The sequence below is a fragment of the Eucyclogobius newberryi genome, unplaced genomic scaffold (assembly GCF_026437365.1).
Source record: "Eucyclogobius newberryi isolate DKJ021-1_F unplaced genomic scaffold, fEucNew1.0.hap1 SCAF_6, whole genome shotgun sequence".
NCBI classification, from domain to species: Eukaryota; Metazoa; Chordata; class Actinopteri; order Gobiiformes; family Gobiidae; genus Eucyclogobius; species Eucyclogobius newberryi.
The window spans coordinates 13,047,456-13,069,549 of NW_027316278.1; the positions used below are offsets into that span (position 1 = coordinate 13,047,456).

General features: G+C 39.8%; 1 protein-coding gene across 1 annotated transcript; it reads right to left on the reverse strand.

Annotated features, from left to right (window-relative positions):
* Positions 1 to 5,880: 5,880 nt before the first annotated feature.
* On the reverse strand, positions 5,881 to 21,446 carry txnrd2.2 (thioredoxin reductase 2, tandem duplicate 2). The gene is made up of 17 exons (XM_072433081.1): positions 21,351 to 21,446; positions 21,019 to 21,084; positions 20,884 to 20,940; positions 20,605 to 20,749; positions 20,402 to 20,476; positions 20,017 to 20,095; positions 19,559 to 19,621; positions 19,384 to 19,454; positions 16,718 to 16,737; positions 16,520 to 16,611; positions 16,271 to 16,445; positions 11,587 to 11,723; positions 9,845 to 9,940; positions 9,540 to 9,632; positions 8,358 to 8,429; positions 8,045 to 8,142; positions 5,881 to 7,859 (listed from the first exon to the last, which is right to left on the reverse strand). The coding sequence occupies exons 1-17, from the start codon at positions 21,424 to 21,426 to the stop codon at positions 7,736 to 7,738; spliced, it is 1,539 nt and encodes a 512-aa protein (XP_072289182.1). The 5' UTR covers positions 21,427 to 21,446; the 3' UTR covers positions 5,881 to 7,735.
* Positions 21,447 to 22,094: the final 648 nt, after the last annotated feature.

The following is a 22,094-nucleotide window of genomic DNA, read 5'->3' on the forward strand; positions in this document are numbered from 1 at the left end:
CCCCCTGCAGGACACTGTCCACTCTGGAGAGCAGCTTCAGTGAGAGACTGATCCACCCTCGATGTGTGAAGGAAAGGTTCCGTAGGTCTTTCCTTCCTGCTGCTGTCAGACTTTACAACAAAAACTGTTAGTACTGAACACTCGCAATACTGACCTAACCTAATACTGATGTGCAATTCTGTCATATGTGCAATTGCTGTTGGAATTCATGTGCAATTCATGTGCAATTACTGTGAAATTCATGTGCAATCTATGTGCTGTCGTGACACATATTCATGTGCAATTACTGTCGTGATCACATGCAATGGTATTTATTTATTTATTTGTCTATGGGAGTTTTTATTTATTTATAGGAGATCTTCTACTGAAAGTGTTTTTCAGACTTCCTATAAGTGATCTGTTCTTCTGTATCTACCTCTGTATCTACCTGCGTTGCACCAATGAAATTTCCCCATGTGGGACAATAAAGGAATATCTTATCTTATCTTAAAAAGTAATTAGTCCAAAAGGATGTGCCTGGACATTCACCCCTTTGCAGGAGGTGGTCCCCTAGTACTCGTCCCATCGTTTTCATCAATTATTCTTACAGTCTCAGCTTACTCGAGGGTTCGGAGTCTGCACGGAGCCATGCCTGGGCTGCACTTGAGAGCCAGTGGCCTCCTTGTTGGTCCGTGAAGGAGAGGAGGTGACAGACAGGGGAACGTGACAGGCTTAGGGCGTGTATTCTGTATCATACATCCAGCGCAGGAGTTGTAAGGAAATCCCCGGAATCTCACTTCTGGTCCAGCCGCTTGGCCGTGGGGGCAGGCAGGTCACTTTACAGCTCATCACCAAATTAGAAAGGCGGCTGGCGGGTCAGCCGGAGCAGCAGCCAAAACCACACACAAGGTCAAAATAGACAGGAGATGTAGCATACAGTCTGCAGTCACCCGCTCATCAAGAGTCCCTCATAATGTAAAAGAAAGTGTACAGTGGAGCAAAAAGATCAGAGGATGGAGGTCAGGGAGAGGAGGCCAATGATTCAACTTGAAAAATGACTACATAATTTCAGTCCAATAAGACATGAAGAATGTAAATAAAAAGCCAGCGTTGGGAAGTTTGTACCAAATACATATTTTGAGTATCAGTATTCCAGTACAGTTTCTCTTCATTTGGTGGTATTGAGAATTTTATCACACAATTTTGGCTTCAAATGGCACAGCATTAATATGAAGAATAGAAAACACCCCTTGTGCAGTGTGATTTTCCCCTCTCTAATTGCATTAGTGATAAATATATGCAGAACAAATGGTGCAACAAACAGAGCTGTTTTAATCCCATGTCACGTTGTGTCACTGCGTCATATATAATGTAATGCAATAAAATGTGAATACATTCTATTCAGAATACAATACTCTTTTTGGCCCATAGAAAGGAATATGTTACGAAAAATACATTTCTTTGGAGGTATTCAGTATTCTGTAACATTTGAAATATTCTGTCTGGCTGTAGGAAAGTATATACTGTTTTGATATTGCAAGTACTGCTAAATTATAATGCTCTTGTGTAGAGGTGAGATGTATCAAACAACATGGATGATACTGCAGTTGTTGTTTTGGAGATATGCAAAATCAGAACACCGAATATATCGCCCATAACCAAAACTGTTATGTTAAAAATAATTGAACATAAACAGGTAAGATATTTTTGGCCTTTTCTGGTTAATGTTAGAGCCCATTCACATGTATGCTAGACTTGAACACATGGTAGCTCATTCGAAAATATATTTTTTTTCAATAATTTTTTTCAATATTGCCCACCTTAATCTTGTGTCATTCTTTAAACACAAAAATCATGTACCATTTCTGTATTTGTCATCTAGTGAATATAATTTAGATACCTGTTGGAGAAAGTTGACAAATGTGTAATTTAATTTGTCAATCCATGCAAGGAGTGAAAAGTATTCTCCATATTCATTCTTTGACGCAGACAAACAAGTTAAAAGGATTTCGGTTCAAACTATCGACTAAAACATTTGCTACCCACACACCTATGAGCAACTGAAAAAACATGAAGGATATGGGACTTTTGGGAGTAATGTTTAGGTGCAGGTTTCAAGTGTAAGTCACCAGACGCTGTGTGTTTTTCTTTGGCTTTATTTTGCAGGTGTTAATGAAGACATCTCAGAGAAAGTGAGGAGTGACCAGTTGGCCTGTTACATTTTAGGAGTAGAACAAAACAATGATTCAGTACTCAGCGGAAAGCGAGAAAGCAGATGCACAATCCCTATCTAGTATTAAGACATCCTCCCTGAATGAACGGAGGAGGGAGGCTCATTGGAGTCTAAGTTAATATTGTTATCGGCTCTTCTTCAAACTCCTCTGGATGTGAGGCTGTTTCTCATGGTTAGGTCAACACACACAGCCAGGTTATCTGACCTCTTGTGTTACTCCCTAAAACAAAATAATGAATGAATGCCACTCAACTGTTCACCCACTGCTAGGACATAACATCACAACTTCTATTCCTGATTGTCTACACATTCACACAATTTATATTATTTAGTTTTCAATTAATTAAACTCATTCTAGCCAATAACCCATTTATATATTACACAAACAGATTTGTGGCAGGTACATTCGTCATGCAGCGACACCGTAATCCTCTCAGTCCCAAATAAAATAATGATAAAGACAGACTAAAAATGTCTTGTGTCTGGGTACACAAACTCTAGACGAGTTATTTGAGAGACAAGTTATTGCCTCCACTTTGAGTAAACTCCTCCGTGTGCAGTAATGACCAGTCTTCATTCTGCTGCTGTATGGCTCCATTCGTCATATGGGATGGCGTTAAGGCCAAAGGTGACATTTACTGAGCTGGTTATGCATACATACTGTAGGTTAGTCTGTGACAGTGACACTCCAGTTTTTAGAAATGTCGGATAACGTTTGTTTTGAAAACACAAGGTTGAAGTGAAAGAGGTTTAGACAGAAGAGAAACTCTTTTGCGCTCTGTGCAGTCTCATATGGCTTCTAATAGCAATATATACATGCACAGTAATACACTACAGGGCTAAAGTTACAGACACACCCATTCATACACATTCCCACCTGCCCCCACTCACATGCAAAACATACCACGCAAGCCATCTTTCATCATATCACTGACCAACAAATAAACACACACTGACATAACTGTGCTCCACAGGCGGAGCTTACAATACACCCAGCATGCAATGTTAGGGTTCAAGTCTGCACCAACACACAGAGGTTTTATAGGCCAAACAGGAAAGACACAATCAATCAGAGAGGTACCGACAGCACCCGCTGGGTGAGCCATGTGCTCCACATAACATGTCCATCTCTGCGTCAGCACTCTGAGTGAGGTTTCACTGAGATAGTTTCACAGGGACCAGTTTAGACTCTGTCTATCGGATTTGTACTTTAATTATTCAATTAGGTGTGTTTTTATTGCTAAAACAACTTACAATATAAATTCTTACAGTGAATTTGGTTGCCTCGTTACCAATCTGACCCATAACTGCAAAAGGTTTAAATGTGTAATGTGTATATTTTATTTTGAAGTAGTATGGGTAGAAAAACTATAGTTTTCATATTGGATAAATTGTATTTATCATTTTATGACAAACTGAGGGATTTATGGTCATATTACACCTTCAAATCAACATTACACCTCCATCAAAAAACTAATTTCATCAAAGTCTGTTCCTAAACACAAAATCACACTTATCGGTAGATTACATCAGTGTTGTGAGTTTGACGCCGATAATTTACTGCATGTCGTCCCTTCTCTCTCGTCCCCATTTCACGCAGTCTTTCTTGTCTAATAAAGCCTACGGGCCACAAAAAAACTTTAAAAAAAGACATTACATCAGATTGCAACAGTAATTGCACCAACAATATTGGTTTGGTGATGACATACAAATGAGGTCATCAGATTGAATCAAACCGTGTTGAATGTAGAAGATGCCAACATGGTAAATCTGAACATAATTACAGGGTACAACATCGTTTTTCAGTTTTGTTCTGTGGTTTTGACAAGTGCACGAAACGCCAACAATATCTCTTTGTTGTGGGCCATTATGAAATGTCTAAATCTATAAATCTCTAAGCAGCTTCCAGAAGTAATAAGATGGCTTCCTGTGTGGGATAAAACCTGCCCGAATGATTTAAGAGTCGAGGTTACAAGTCGTGATTACCCGTTTAGCAAAAATTGGGGAGTCCAACCACAAATAATAAAGTTTTTGCACACCTCTTGCCTGTAAACCCCGGCAATGGTCTGCCACTTAGATCTGTGGTCAGTCTAGATAAGCCGAAAGCTACCACTGCTCCATCACAACATGTAGATAAGGTCAGCGGCGGCCATGTGTATTGAGTTTAGGCCTTTCCTGGGGGTATCCTGTTCTTATCAGGAGTCAGATAAGAACATTTCACAGGCCCTCACCTCTGCTCAGCAACCAATGGGAGTCTCCTCCTTACATGACTTGACCACTGTTCCACCAGGCTGCTTAAACATGAAACTAAAAGGGTGTAGCTTTGAGGAAATGACAGTTTGTAACAGTTGCTAAATGAAAAATGCAGTGTCAGGTCAGTAGTCCTTGAAATTCCTTGATTACAATTCCGGTTCTTAGCTGGGAGTTTGCAGTCTGGACATTTCACAAATGTTTGAGCTCTCTATCATGTATTCTGAGTTGATTGACTTGAACTTGGGGGGCCCGACAAGGTTGAGAGTGGTAAGACCAGCCTTGACTTACCTGGGCTTATAGGTTTTGAGTGGTCTTTTCCTACATGAGCCGTCCCCAGCCTGAGCATCTCGTCGGGGCCCTGAAGGCATCTCAGGATGACAGCTTTTGAGCCTCAAACTGGCAGTACAACAGAGCAGTCATAATTGGCCCCTATTCATTTCTTCGGGATAATCCTCACCCAGGTTTAGCCTTTTTGTTAGTAGCATTCGTTTTTTGAATGTTTACACAAGACTTGTATCGGTCTCTTCTCCTCCTATGGCTTTCACCCCTCTGAAGAGATGTGTATTTTAGGTTGTGCTCCTCAGCTTGGCTCAAGACCTGAAGTGACAAAGGCCCGTGAATGTCTGACTCACAGACGACTGTCAGCATTCAATGGGCTGGATTAAGGTGGAGCGATTCGAGCTCACTCTGACATGTTGACATGTTCCACTAAGTGCATTTCAAGGTGGATTTAGTCAGTTTCTCCATTGTGAGGGACATAGGAGACACAATTGCTAAATGGAGGTGGGTATTTCTGTGTCGGGGAGGGCAGTGTCTGGCTTAGTCCTGACACTGTCGTCTCTCTCAGGGTGAATGCGGCTGCTGTGGATCTTGAGGAGGTTCAGGGGTTTCGGAGAGCCCTGTCCTTAACCAAACAAACACACTGGAATTTGTGCCATTGTTGGTGCACAAGGCTGAGTGACAGGGCTGCAGAGCAGGGCCGCCTGTCAGCAGAGACGAGTCAGGGTCAAAGTATGACCACCCTTATGACACCACTAACACCAAAGATGAGCATGTAAGATTATATACAGACCAAAAGAAAGAACTATTATCTAAAGCAGTGGTTCTCAACTAGCGGGTCGCAAAATTAATTCAAGGGGTCCCCCAGGGTAATATTGAAAATGAATGTAGAAGTCTTAAATAAGCCTTTCAATGCAGAGTTAAATGTTTGCTGGCTTAACAAATTCATTTATCTAGGCCTATGCCCTGTAAATACTTCACTTTCTGGGTAATCTATTTTTTGTGTTTGGGGTCCCCAACTGTAGTTATTATGGGGTTTGCAACTGAAAAAGTTTAAGAACCACTGATCTAAAGCATGTAATAAAACACTGCACACAAATGATGTGTCAACATAAATATTTTAATACTAAAACAATTTGTTTCATTGTCATTTTACATAAATTATGCATTTAATCAGTGTGTATAAATATGCTCTATATACAATATATTTAGCCAGTTGACATCAGGCCTGCACTCCCCAGGTTTGGGCTTTAGTGCAGGCCATCATAAGCTGGACAAAAGTATAAATGAACCCTGACCACCAGCGGGAATCAGCTTTGACACAGAAGTTAACAACCCCGGAGCCCAGAATGTCAACGACGACAACAAGGAAATCATTTCAGATGCACACATTTGTCAAGTTAAAAAAGTTTTTTTTTCTTTTCTTGCAAATGTAAACAATGTGTTCAAAGTAACAGAGAAGCAGAGTGAAAGCTGAAAGGAAATGGAGGGTTTAAAGCAAACAGACATTACAGTTACGCCAATGGTCTGAATGACTTCCCTCATGTTGCTGTGGGCCAGTCTGGGGTCTCTGAAGTGGCTCGTTAAGCACAGGAACACAGACTCAATTACCACGGGCAAACATGGCGCTGTGTGGCTGCGCCGGTTGGTTCTGTCCATCCCATAAACCCCCTTCTGCACAAGGATCTGCCCCTGCCGTGCCACCGCATGTGAGCCCATGCTCAGAGTGATAGAGTCAAGCTGTTCCCGCTGAGAGGAGGTCAGGATCCTTCAGTCAGCACCTCGGCCTGAACACAGCACACAGGAATCCCCCCCTTCCCTCCCCATGTCCCTCCCCAGCACCAAATAAATCTGCAAGTTTGTTCATTCTCTCTCCATCTCCTGGCACTCTGTCACTCCCCTCATCAATCCCATTAATCAGACTGGACAGATTAGACTTCAAATAAAAATAAACGACTCCCACCAGCCACTCCGGTTCACCAATTTTTGTGGAAACCCACGTATTGACAACTCTAATGCTGCTTTACCAAGAAAAGTGACAATTGGTTTAAGATGTTCAGAATAGGCGGGTGCTTTGACAAACTAGCTGCCACTGTTACTGTTTTATTGATGTAAACAAATCGTCTTGGAGCGTGATTATTTTTTAAGGTCAGTCCTCCATCCATATAAACAAACCGCAGATTGCACTTATCAGTTTGGCTCAAAGAAAGCCTTCGCCTGTCGAGCAAAAAAGTGCATATCTTTAAAGGGATTAAGGGGATTAAAAGAGAAACATCCATACAGCTGAATGTTCTATTCAGAAATGCCTGTGTAAAGAAGCGATGAGTAAGAATCGGAGGGCAACAGTGCCATCTTTGGGTAGAAATGAGTAGTGTAGTTAAAGCTGAGCTCAGCTGTCAGCGGTTTAGGATTGCTGTCTCCACTTGCCGTCAGCTGCATTTTGTGGTGCCCTGGTAAGGAGCAGTGCATGTTGGGAAAAGGGCTCTGTGGTTTGCTGGACTCGTAGTGGACCTAAACAGTGTGGGGTTCCCTGAGTTGGCTGGCCTGGCTGACTGACAGCAGCCCGCTGACTGTTTGTGTGTGTCCATGGGAAATGGGGCGGTGTCGCTGTGCCGAAGGCCCTCGGGCCATCCATCAGTGTCATGGGGTGTGGAGGTGAGGGGGTGTATGGTATGTGTCACCTCCAAGACTAATGGACAGGAAGTACAGCCAGAGAAACAACAATATTTGCAGAATATTCAGAGAAAAGTTTGGGTCCGGACTACGTTACCTCGAGGATTTCAACAAACCCTTAAACATGGACTGAGTCCTGATCGATGAGGCTGTTTGTTTATAGACGAACATTTTTGGACCAAAAAAGCATTACTCGCATGTTAGAGGGACAGGCATACTAATCCCATAATGTGCTATTGACTATCAACATCTGTATGGAGACTTTTCAGAGGGAGAGAGAGGACGCCTGTGCGCTTACGGGCCGAGGGGAACTTAACCTCAGCAGCCTGTGACCGTGGCATCCAGTCCAGAGCGCTTTGTGATGTGGACCTTTGTCACCTCCTCAGCACATGTTGGATGGATGCCAACTGTATTCAGGAGGTCCGAGTACGTAGCACCACATCTGGTACAAAGAAGAAGAATATAACGTATCAAGGATCTAAATCAATATTATATATATATATATATATATATATATATATATATATATATATATATATATATATATATATATATATATATATATATATATATATATATATATATATATATATATATATTATATTATTACAAATGTATTCTACTTACTGTAAGCCAAGAGCAAAGCCTTGTGTAACTTCTCCTGCATTTGGTCCTGTAAAGTGCAAACCCACAATCTTCTGATTCTTACCACGCTCACATATAACCTGGAGATTTAAAAAGAACACAGTTAATACATGAATATTGAAATGTTGTGCTTTTGACCGGACATACTTTAGACACACAATTCAAATGCTGCTAAAAATACAGAACCATACCAACTTCAGTCTCTTCTTCTTCTGAGCCAAACCCATGAATGACTCTTGAGAACGACTGCAATATGATAACGTAAAGATCGAACACAGTAAGAGTTTAAACACACCTTCAGATAACACTGGCTAGCATCACGTTCTGCAACAGTGAACTCCAGAGGCTTGTAAAAAGCATGATAGACCTAGACAGAGCAGAAAAAAAACACGATCAACCCAAATACTTCAGATATCTCTTATCCATGTACGTAGATGTAGAAAAGTATAATGACAATGTTAAGAGTCGACCACAGGCAACAAAAAACATTACCGTCATCTCGTCATTTTAATGAAGCTTCAAAGTAAAAACCTGGGATGAAATCTAGAACACTTTTTTTTGCTCTCGATGGTGCACATTTTTACACGAGATGCGAGCTAGCCGACAGCCAGCGTGCCGACACAAGTAACCGGGCAGCTGTTTGAGGCCGTGTGCTCTCTGATCTGAGCGCGCCTGTCATCGCCCCACACACACCTCCATCAGGCCTCCTGCTCAGCCGTCACTCACAGCGGGAGCCCCACCTCGCCTCCAAAACCGTTTATCGGCCGCCGCGTGCAGGTGCTGGCTAGTGTTTGCCGCTCATGTACACAGGCATGTTACATACGTGTCTAAATATGTGTGGACAATGGGCTAAAAACAACAGGGTTTAATATTAAAGAGACGGCAACGCATTCTCTATGCAAGAGGTATAGCTACAGTAGGATGGCAGAAGCTAGTGGAGATTGTGGTGTGTAAAAGGCTCATGAAGGCTTTTACTAAATATATGAGACGTTTGGGGGCATGATGCCTGTTGCACCACAGCACATTCACTGCCAGGTTAAATTTATATATAATAATAATAATAATAATAATAATTTAATACTATGTCCCAAGTGTTAATTAATTACGTAACTGTCTCATATTAAAGGATATTTTTAACAGTTAGAATTGTATTTTTCTTAGAAACAAAGCTGTCACAAGACATTAAACTGGTGCACATTGGGCACATCATTATTTTTATTGACCTGTGACCTGTATTGAAGTGTTTTTCAATAAAATGTTATTGTAAAAATATGTGAAAATCTTTGTCCACTGTAGAGTTGAATTTTGGAGGAAGATATAATTATAAATAATACATAATATATATTGTATATATTAAATAAACACAATGCAAGCCTTCTATTTTTCTATTATAAGAAACTCATAAACTTTAATAAAAAAAAAAAAAAATTCTGTCTCATGTAATGAAGCTAAATAAATATATTAGTTTAAGTGTTACCTCTATGCCATCGTATCCATGTCTTTTTTCAGCATCCTCTTCAGACAATCCCACACAGCCAAACTCAAGAGGCGTGAAGACAGTCGTCGGAACCTGGATTTTAAGAAAATCTATTTTAAAGCATCTATTTTATGTCTTTAAGTTAATTGTGAACCGCTAAATTAATCGATTGGCAAAATAATAATTAGTTGCAGCCCAAAGCTATTTACTAAACATTTCGTTGTTGTTACTTCAAAACAGGCCAGACTTGAAGGCAACACAGACACTTGACAAAGAGTGTATGTTTACGAGTTTGCCGGTCTTACATTGTCATAATTCATGAGCTGAGAAGTCTTTCCAGCGAGTCTGCGTGCGAGGAGCCGTCCTGCTTGAATGGCAGTGGGGGTCAATTCTGGGCGACCCTAAAAAGAAAAGACAAAATTAGTCAGTTAAAAAAATCAGTAAATGCGATTAGTCCTCCCAGACATGCAAAGTGAGGTAGGATTTTCTTTATTCATAACATCCACGGGTAAAACACAAACTAATCTAAATCCAAGCACCTCTTCATAATAACTACACTTTATTGAACTTAAAAACTTTCTTAAATTATTTGTCCATTATGAATTAAGTCTTTGCTTATGCTTTATTAAGGCTAATTAAAATGTAGATATTATAAAATGTTGGCAAATAATACTAGTAGTAATAAAAATAATCCTGTCAATTTACAGAGCTCATTTAATGACACACCATCTGCTTTTTTTTTTATATATATACACAACACAAAATAGAATGACACAGAGAAAGAGCAAAAAAATAGTTCAAATTGAGCCCAGTCCTTGATCGGTGATTCTGTTTGTGTCGTCCATTTTTGTTTGTTTGTGATGGCCCTAATCTGCTTTTCACTTCAGACAAAAATCACTTTCAAAGTTCCAAAAATACTTAGTTTGTTAGTTGAGGACGCCTTCCGTTGCACACTTTTACATGAGTACATTTCAGGAAACGGTAACGCTGCAGGCCAATACTAAAGGCATGACTTAAACCTGTTAAATCACCAGCTCACATCCTGTTGTTCCAAACATATCTGCACGCATGTCGACGAGCGCCTCATATTCGGCTTAAGTGTTTACACTCCAGGCCGCATGTATCACTATAATGCATTTCTTGGCGGCTTGCACTTGCTTAAATAAAACAAACGCAAGAATGACAACAATGCTCTGGACAAATTGATGCAGATATCTATCCTCCGCCTCAGGAAAAGAAACTTCCCGCTGCTGTTGGAAGGCTGACAGAAAGAGGTGGGTGAAGTAGGACTCATCAAAGCGGCTGTCAGTCTGAGAGCTGTGTGTGTGTGTGTGTGTGTAGGTGTGTGTGTGCGTGTGTGGGTGAGGCAGGAAGCGAACACACAGCTGGTTGTGTTGAAAAAACATCAGTGGCATTGCTTACAGCTGGAATAACGAGTATTAACACGGTCAATGTCAAAGGATTGTGTAGTTAAAACGCACATATTTCAGAATGCATTTCTATTCCTATTATGTATGTTTAAAAATATCGTTTTTTATTAAATATATAATAATTTATTCATTCTTTTTACTTATTTTACGCTCTTTCTGCTTCACAAAAATAATTTTGATTGAGCCTCATTTCAGTGGTGACTTAGTATAGTCTCTGCAATGCTTTTACATTTGGCTGACCAGCCATTCCCAACACGTTTTGGCAAACAACTTTTACATAGCTTTATGCATTGGTCCATATAAAAAGAAAATTGTAGAAGAAGTATTTATTTTTCCCAAACTCCATCGCTGCTGTTACGGAGCAACTTAAATGTGATATTATTTGTTATTTTCACACTTGAAACCTTATTTCATACTCCAGTGCAACTTATATCTGTTTTTTTCTTCTCTATTATGTTTTTTTTGGCTGGTGTGATTTATACTCCGGAAAATATGATATTTGAGGTACACAGTATGAATAAGTAACAATCGACCATGTGTTATGTGGTCACAATATTTATTTGTATCTTATGTCTGCGTGTTATTAATTACAGGGTAAAATAAGCTATTCATCTTACCTCTCCAATGTCCCCAAAAGCATAAATGTTTGGCACCGAGGTGGACTCATCGGCGCCCACAATGATTTTGCCCGTCTCCTTGTTGAGTTGCACACCGAGCTTGTCGAGGCCGAGCGCTTTAGTCTCCGGGGCTCTACCTGAGGACAGATGAGCGCAACGTCACAGGACAGAAGTGATGTGTGGTAGATCGATCAGTAAATAATCCTCACTTTGTTACATCAGACATTGCCGTTTTAGCCGACATCTTTTATGAATAACACAATATGTATAAACTATGGGAAATGGGAGAAGTATTTAAATATTGCCTGCTAAAAAAATCCACTAGAAATTTGTTTTGCCAGCTACATTAATAAGGTGCCATAATAGAGAACTCTACTGTCACGAAATCACCTTTTTATACAATATTTAAATTTGATGCTGGTTGGGTTGTCTAAAGTATCCATACTCAGATACAAATAAATACGAAAATGAGTATCAAAACTGGATACTCGTTTAAACATGTATCAATATTAAAAAATATAGAAAAATGTTTTTACATTTTTTTTTTAAATGAACTGAATTGAGATGAAGTATCAATATATAAAAAGATAATAATACAAAAATAAATTGAAATGAACAAGTATCAATGCAATTTATTTTTAATTTTTTATAATAAACAGAAAAATGTTGCCCTTCTCTCAATAGCCTTAATAATCTTAACCAGAATTAGTGGTAATATCAAAGAAAGTACTATTATTTTGTGTTAAAAATGACCATCTATTATCAAAAAACAATCTATTTTGGTACTGATGTTTAAATAAAGCACTGAGCCTTTTGAATTTAAGTTGAAATATAATATTGTGACACAGGACACCATCATTATCGCCGAGTTTGGACACAAACTCATCTGGAGTTACAGGTCAGCCTTATGACAGACCAACTGGGACTGAGACTTCCCATCGCTCCCGGGGGATAGACCGAGGTGCTATTTGTAACACTTCATGGGGGGAACGGACCACTCTCTGCCCCCCTCCCGCCTCTTTGGCCCCCCTCACAACCTGCCTGGGTAACACAATAAACAGTGGGCCCTGAGGTACCCATGTAGATGCTATCGGACGGTAAAAACAACAAACCCGCAAGACCCTTTTCCTGACTGGAGCCGTGCCCCCCTCCGAGACTCGGACCGGGGGCGCTGCAGGGACTGGCCTGACACTCGGCTGCATGGGTGGCTGAAGGATATGGAGAGCGCACTGGAGAAGTTAATATTTATACTTCAGGCACACATGAGCTGCATTTGTGGTGAAAAGTATAACGAGACTCAGGGAAAATAGTTTGGCTATTCAGTTGAAAGTATTTGTTAGCAATATTGATGTAGTGAAATGTGCTTGTTGATGGTGTAGTGGTTTAAGTCATTGCACATAACCTTCATGTTCACGTTTACTCATTGTTTCTACCTTCTTTTTCCCCCATTTCATGCTACAGCTCTCCTGTGCAATAAAGTGATATATTCTTCATGAAAAGAGAAGTAGGGCAGTGGCTATGAAAGTTGTCGAAATAACATCATTGAGATCAGTAATTGTTGAAGTTCTGTCATCTTACACTTTTTCGTGCCATTTAAGACTTTTTACCGTTCAGATTCAATTGTTACAGTGCTATTTTTCATTGCTCTGAAACCCATGGATAGCAGCAATTTTAATAGTAGCATGATATTTTGTACTAAAGTCTACTTACAAAAATAAACGACTTTAACAGAACCGCAACTGATGGAAATGGATAGAAATGCTGACTAACTAAAGTCAAGCTGAAACTGGACGAGGAGCTTTATTCTACAAGAAAATGTTATTTATTTTCATTGTAAAATTAGCTGTGTCGTATGTGAGTGCTTATCAGAAGAATCTCCCGGTTCAGTGTAGCCAGTGTGTTTCTGTGTCGCTCACTGCTGCAGCCACAGGTCCATTGTGAGAGGAGGACACAGCGAGAGTGCGCCTGATAACAGAAACAGTTGAACACCATCGGTTGTGACATTAGTAGGAAGTGCCAGGCCAACCAGTCAAAACAAGCCTTTGCAAGTTGAAATGAAGCCAGACACTTATCTGATCAATCAAATGAGCAAATACAAAAGAGAAACTTGAAAGAGTTATTGGAGGGAACATGCCACAAACCGCAGCGGGACACGACTAACTTAAAAGACAAAAACGGTAACTTAGTTTTTATATTTCAGTATTCTTCAAAGGCCTGACTTAAAGTTTGGCTGTAGCAGACTGGATCAGGAGTAAAACTCATTACAAAAGAGAACGCACATCACAGCACACGAGGGTGATTTGTTACAGGGCGATTGACAAGTAAAGCTTTTACAGTACAACTACTACAACCAAATAATTAGAATCCAGATTCATAAGGGTCTGGTTGTAATTTATGCTGTAGATGATAAATACATATAGGAACCCTATATAGTTTGTATAATAAGCATAAAGTCCCTGTTAAAGGTCCTTGTTGATGTCTAGGAGGAAACAGACAAATGTCTTTATTGAGACAGGAAACATGTTGTGTTGTCCCACACCTGGTCAGCGGAGCGGCCCTGGGCGCAGGAAGGAGCAGTGGAAAGGATGTATCCGACAGAATGATACAGTCCCAGAGCCCTGGGTCTTTAATAACTCCACTGAGCTTTGGAGCGCTCTGACCTCCAGTGTGAGGTCCTGTTAGGGGAAGTGGCCTTGTGCTCATAACTGCTGCAGCAGACATCAAAGAGCAGGAGGCTCTCACTGAACTGTCTGAACACAGGGCAACAAGGGCACAGCAGGTCACAGCATTGTTGTCTGAGCAATTTTTCCTCATTCAATCTTTTTACAGATATCTGTTTTGAAGGACTTTACCTTTATGTTCCACTTTATCTTCTGAAAGTACTTGATATGAATTTATCATTTATTCCCTCCACAGTCACACTAGTGTTTGGCTGCCAAACTGCACTTCTAATCCCTCTGGCTGCTGCCAATGTTATTCTGAATGAAAAATGAACAAAATGTGTGTGTGTTTAAACAATGTGCTGTTTAGGACATTTTCAATCTTTCGTGACCAACTTCTTAGAGTTTTAGGGTTTTGTTTCTTGAACCATCTGGTGCCTCAATCACAGGTTTAAATCGGCATTCATTTTATAAAATACCAGCTGTGGTTTTGGTGTCATATTGTTGCAGACGCACAAACAGATGTCACGGCAATTTATATTCTACAGGATGTTGTGAAAGAAATATGGAGTTTTAAAGGCTATGTAGAGCTTTCAGTTTTACACTATTTAGTCAATTTAGACTTGTATAATGAGGTGTTTTCTTTAAAGTACATAACTATAGCATTTGAAAAAAAAAATGGAAAAGTATCGGTAAGTGCCATAAGTGAGGTTTTAAAAGACTCAATTACGGTGCAAAGTAGAAGCACAGTAAGATTTCTCATTAGCTTTTTCTTTCTGCGGCAAACACTGGAAATGATTTCGTTCAGACACAGTATTTTTGTTTCAAGCTTTCGATGAGGTAACCCTCTCCTTTCCATTTATCCAGGCTTTGTGCTTTGTGTGGCTGAAATAATAATATAAAAAGCTGTTTTTCTGCACCTGCTGTGAGCGCTGGACAAATGTTCCGCGTCTCACACTGAGAGGACCTGGTGCAGTCACGACAGGGAAGGGCCCTCGTCACATGTGCAACAGGGTCACGCACCTTCCTCGTCCCTGTCGCACGCGAAGGGCCACAAAAGCCCACCACACTACACAATGGGACCAACTACACGAGTGACGATACCGGACTCAGACCCAAGTGTAGCGCTGGCAGTGACAGATGCAGAGGTGGTTTCCTGCAGGGCTGGCATGATCAGGAAAGCTCCAAAAAGAAGAGAGGGAACAGAGAGAAATGTGGTGACCCTGTGTGGGTGCATCCTGCCCCTCTGCTCCGCTCCAGCCACAAAATAAGGTTCAGGTGATTAACACTTCCCCATCACTCGATTACTTTGTTTTTGGTCTCGATTCATCTGCTTTATGCTGACACTGCAATGTATTCAGGGCCAAACTGGAAAAGAATACTGGTCAGGACGCAAATGTCAGGACAGATTTATTATTAATATGTATTAAAGCTAAGTTAAACTACAGAATCAGCAAATGTGAAATAAGCTCAAAACAATGATTACCAATGTGTCAATGTTATGAATTTTGTGAGAGGAAACTTCACGCTTTATAAGTATTCAAAACACTACTACGCTTAATCAAATAATTGTGACTAGTGGACAATTAAAATAAACGGCTATTGTTTTCTGGACAATAAAAACAAACAAATTGCCTTTTATAATACATTTTCATACACTTTTTTCATAAATATTCGCCATCTAGAAGCCTCCAGTCGTCATTTCGCTATTCTAAAAATCTCAATGTAAAATAAAACCAATTGTATGACTTCTAGACTAATTAAAAAAAATAATTGCGGACCAGTCGACTACTAAAATAATCGTTAATTGCCGCTCCAACAATTATGGACACTATGACCAAAGAATAGTGAACTTCGTCATTCAATTTCTTTCATACGTCTAATATATTACTATTCCTCTTGTTTGTGACTCACTTTATAAAAAGTGGATAAAAAAAAACAATCTTGTTAATGTGCCATAATCTGCCAAATAAAAATAGTTCTTACAATGACCCCGTGACCTTCGAAAGATAAAACAAACGTACCAACGGCCCAGAGCACAGTGTCGTATGTGTCCTGGTGCTCACTGCCCGTCCGTGCGTCTGTCCACGTCACTCGCAATCCTCCGGACGGGAGTTTGTCTACTCTTCTGGGGACACACTCCCACACAAACTTAGTCCCGTAGGCCTCCATGTAGTCAGTCACCAGCCCTGCCACTTGCTACAGGAAACAAAACGCACATTACTATTTATTTAAATGTAAATTACAGACAATACCCTCAAAAAAACCTATACCTGATCAAAGCCCCGGAGAGCAATGCTGCGGACCATTATTGTAGCGTCCAGGCCGATACCTGTGAGGAAACCCGCACACTCCAGACCCACATCTGACAAATAAAATGTTAAGATCTGAACAGCATCTCCAATAAATATGTAGAATTTTGCATTAAAACTGCTTTGTTTTCCTTAAAGGTCAGATCACATAAAGGATACAACTAGCTCCAACAACAAGTCTGAAAAAGGGAGTGGGAAAAATATATATATTATCAGACAAAATACAGTGTACAAATAAATCTGTGATATTCTCTATACACATTTGTGACTTTGTGATGAGCTACACGTGATGATGTGCTAAACTTTACAAAAAAGCAGCAGTAAAAACTTCTTATAGAGAACTACGTGGATACAGGGTGTGTGTGGTCCAAGTAAACCGCATTTCAAATCCGGTCCTTGGAAGAATATAGATGTGGAAAGCTAATTGCTAGAATTTCGGCTAATCCCTGCAGATGGGGTGTGCCGTGTTCAGGCTGGAGTCCTCACATCAGGCTGCTGAGTGAGCTCTGTCACGCACAGGTGAGGCCCCTTTCCCTTGTTTTACTGCCGTGCTCCACTGTCTGCACATCCTCCTTTTGCCCAAACTAACAGTAACCACTAAAAGCCCCTGTGCCCACATCACCAGAGTGTGAGGCCCTCAGAAACTCAGCACATATTGTAGAGTGGTTTAAAAGAGATTAGGCAAAGAGCTGCTGCGACAGTCTAGACACGACCAACAAATGTCTCCTTTTATTGACCCCTATATGATTTGAGATAGTGTTGATAGAATTTTAAAGCAATATTCAGTGAGGCGAAGCAATGTCACAAATGACTATCGAACGATCTTATATAAATTACGTACAGAATCCCTGGTATGCTTTGACTCTCTTCAAATGAAAAGCTGTAACACAAACCAATTTCCTGTGCTCAGCTCGGATTGGAACGCTGTATACAAACTGTCATGTTACATTATCAAAAAAATCAGGGAACCAAAAAAGCTACGGTTACTTAGAGCATTGTTCAGACTCCTTTACTTAAAGTGAATATGACAAGTTCACATTTGTGTGGTGTGATAGAGCCTGTGGTAAATATTTATCATAGTTTTACCTCTGTCAATTGCAGCTTGTGAGGAAAAGTTGAGAAATAAGAGTTGAAAGTTGTGGGAAGAAGACTCAATATGCGACATTCAATCCAAAATGCAAGGACAATTTACGCTTGATTTTAAGTTGTTGTTATTATTATTCATCAAATCATAACCTTTGTTATATGTGCATATGGATTTTGGCCCTCGTTTACTGTATGGTTGCGATGTAACACTTGTGGAATTACCTCTACTTGTGTCACATCTGCTGCTCATGTCCAACCAGGAAAAGAAATGTGTAGTTGAACATGTCATATGCACTTTCAAGTAAATTTGCTTGCGATGACAAATTTCACAAGCAAAAATGACCCAAAACCAAGACAAACACACAGAAGGTTTGGCCTGGCAGTGGAGGTTGTATGTGTTTATGAACTATGGCCAAAGCTTCTCTTGTTCTTGTTCTTCTCTGTACAAAAGCTCCTATCATATATCAGTGGCTGCTGTTGACCTTGGCCACCTCGTCGCAGAACCTGCCACTGGGTCTCGTGACAGTGCGTGACTGTTCGGAGTGTGGGTGGTATGAGCAGCAATATGAAATGTTACAGAAAACACTGGTTGAGATTTGAAAATACAGTTTTCTTTCAGTCAGCATCAAAGGGCTGTTGACACGAGCTTTGTGCATAGAGCATGGAAATGACCAGTTCTGCACAGCTATTTGTTGTGTGCACGCTCCAGGGTCCATTATATGTCTGTCTTTCACCTGTCCCGTCATACAACCTGTGGATATCACCTGCACCTCAACAATAAACCCATCAAACCCCAGAACTAGCTTTACAAGAAGAGCTAAAGCTAGTGCTTACCCACAGCAGACGGCATGAGCCTGAAGGCAGAGGGAACCTAAGAGACAGTCCTGCTTCAGCTTCAAAGCACTTCCTAAAGTCAAGTGCTCTCCTGAAGTGGATAATTCTGCTTCCTATACAAAAGTGCCCTGTTGAGTCAGTAAGAGGCACAGTGGTAATTGCCAAGGACTGGAACAGTGAGCGCACAACTGTAAATATTACAAAGTGCTGCAAGTTCATTTCTACTGCCACCAAGTGTTCACAGGATGAACTTAATATTGATATTGGGATCTGATGAAAAGCAAGCAAAATACATTTAAGCTAATCATATATTTTAGTTTCAAGTGAATATTTCTGCAGTGTAACATCTTGGAAATGTGAACAAATCACTTTCAATAAGCCACACAAAAACCAAACAAAAAAGTCCTATTTCCACTATTAATATATACATATATATAATTGGTCACAGAAACAAGTAAGACGGAGACAAATTGGATTTTAAAGAAAGCTCAAATATTACAATAATTATTTCCGCAGTTCTGTCATCATTTAGCAAATAAGCACGTCAGGCCAGGTACACCACAACCACTAGTTACCGTCCGCTGGCAATGCCAAGAGGAAATGTCAGGGAAGGACCAATTAACGGGGCGATGACAGGAGCTAAATGGCTGGATTAAAGGCCTTGTTCTGCAAAGGTGAGGATGCACGCTGCTAATCTGAATCACGAGGCGCGGACAGGCTGACAGGAAGAGAGCAAAACAAACTACATGTCCCTGATGAAAGGTTATAGTGCGTGACAGAGGGACGTACAAGCTACAGTGAGCATTGAACAAAATATGCACAACACAACCAAAACCTGTACCAATGTTTGTGCCTTTGACCAAAATGTCGGAAAGGTAATTATAGAGACATTTTGTTTAGCTTACGTTTTTCCAGGTGACTTCTTCAACCAGAATATGTCATCACTGGTGATGCCGTGCTCCATTGCTCCAGGGATCTAAATGACAAATAGTTAAACAGTAACAAATTAAAATATAAAAAGGTTTAATAAAAGATACAAATTACAACTCTAGCTGTTCTCGAGTTTGCAATAATACTTACATTAGTGGGGTATTTAGGACGCCCTCCTGTGGCAATCACTATGTTTTTAGCCGTCAGTGTTGTCTATGAATGGCAAGGGAAATATAGTAAATGAATAAGTAAAGCATCCTCCTCAGAATAAAATACAAACAAGACAATGACATAACAAAAATAGTAAAGAAAATGTGCATGGATATGACTGATGTTCCCTCCAGGTGTCACAGTGGAGCAGCTGTGGCTCGAGCTCAATCTGTGGTTGTGTCCTCAGGCAAGACACTTCACCCACCTTGCCAATGTATGAATGTGGTGTGTAAGTGAGGGATGGTGGAGGCCTCGCTTCCTTCAGTCTGCCCCAGGGCAGAGTAGCTTACCTCCACCGTATGTGTAGTGAATTAAAAATACAAGCCATTGTAAAGGAAATATGAGCACCTTGAACCGGGTTACCGTACTGCATTATTATTATTTATAATTGTGCTCACCTCTTTGCCTGCTTTAGAGAGTCCTTTGACCGTGTGTTCATCCACAAGGCTTCCTTTTATGTTCAGATATTTCACTTTCCTATAAAATATAAAATATTTGTTTATATTCACACAATGTGAGTGCTAAAGACAATTCAGTGCAAGATCTAAAAACATATAACAATAAAATATGCAGTTTACTTTCAATTTATAAACTATAGCTGCCAACATGCTGATAAAAGCCAAGATATAATGTGTGGGAGGAAATGTGTAACTTCTTGCAATAGTTAAATATGGGCAATTACCAATTGCTGATTTTATCACTGAAATAAAAACGAAAATATAACATATTTGGCTGTTTGAATTGTTATAAAGCAGCAGAAAAATGACACTCATGACCACTTACTTGTCATTAAGCTGTACTCTGTGACCCCAGTTCAGAGACTTCACATAGTTTTGCACAGCTCCAGCCATCAAACTCCTGAAAACAGAGAAGCACCAAAACCTCACTGAGGACCCGTGCTATACAACGAAACGCCACTAGGTGCTGCTGTTGAGACATACTTCTTGCCGTTTAGAAAACATCAAATTGTGAGTTTAAAAATGTACCAGTCATGGGAGATCACCGCTGGGATTTGCCAGCCGAACTTCTTGGCATCTTTAACTGCAGTACCAAGCAGAGCCGCCTGGTGCATGAGTTTCTTGGGGATACAGCCCACATTGACACAGGTACCACCCAGACCCCATTTCGTACCTGTCAATAATCAAATAACCCAGTAATTAGATCTGAGTTTTGGTCTGTGTTTACAAAAACTGTCAAAAAAGTGTGAACAATATGTAATATTACATATCAATAATCTGATAATTTGACTAAATTCATTATTTTACCTAAAGCTGAAGGCTCCACATAATCCAACACTGCCACTTTCTGCCCCAACTGAGCAGCTACAATAAACACATCATTAGGTCGGTAATTGTTAAACCATTTTACACAGACATTCAGGTTTCACGCAGTTGTCTCACCTTCTTTGGAACAGGCGAGTCCTCCTGATCCTCCACCAATAACTATAAGGTCATAGTTATATTTCCCTTTTGAGACACAATCAGACTTTAATACATGCGGTTGTCACGGACTCTTAAAATGACAAATCAATAACACACTAATATCTATTTTTTATAGGCGGTCTAGCTTTAAAATGAACGAGTTTGTGCAGTTGTGTAAAGGATAAATCTACAGTTACATCACTCAATTCAACTTCAAATAGTCTCTGTCGCAAAACAAAGCTGATTCCCGCAGTCAAAAAATACAAGCAAATAAATGCAACAGATATAAATACGTTTTTTTCATTTCTTACCGCTTAGGGTTCTTGTTAAAACCTTAAAATAACAGTTTGTTTTCCACCGGTGCTTGCCTCTGCACAGGGCAGCCATATTGTTATTGTGAAAGGACCCAAGAATGACATGTGCTGCCTCGAAAAACGCCTGAGCAGAAATAAAAAATTGGAAATAAAGTGATATATTTAGTATATGTATATGTGTGTATAATATATCATAAACTATATAATATATACATATATAGGATATAATAAACCATAACAATCTATACTTTTAAAATGTGTAGGCTATATTGTATTGATTCAAATGTGATTCGATGAACTAAACACTTTAATATTCTCGGATGAATATCGAAACATTTTGTTTTTCCTAAAAAATACAGAATCCACCCAGATAACTACAACTGAATCTTTTCCTACAATGGAACACTCCTGGACGAATGAGGGATTACACAGACACAACACTATAATACAGCATGTTCATCACTGAACTACAAACATATGTATGATTATTCTTTCTAAATTCTAAAAAATATTATTTTTACGGAATAAAAAGAATAATTCATTGAAATGTAAAATGTCAAAATGTCAATAGTTGAATTCAAATAAATGGCACAGACACTCGGCACCTTCTTTCCAGACATGATTTATTGAAAACACACCAAATTTATAATCTACAAACCAGTATTTTTCCATTATGTTTAACAAGCATAATATTAGCCTCTGGGTATTAGTAAATTAACATAATACATTCTGTCACTGTGA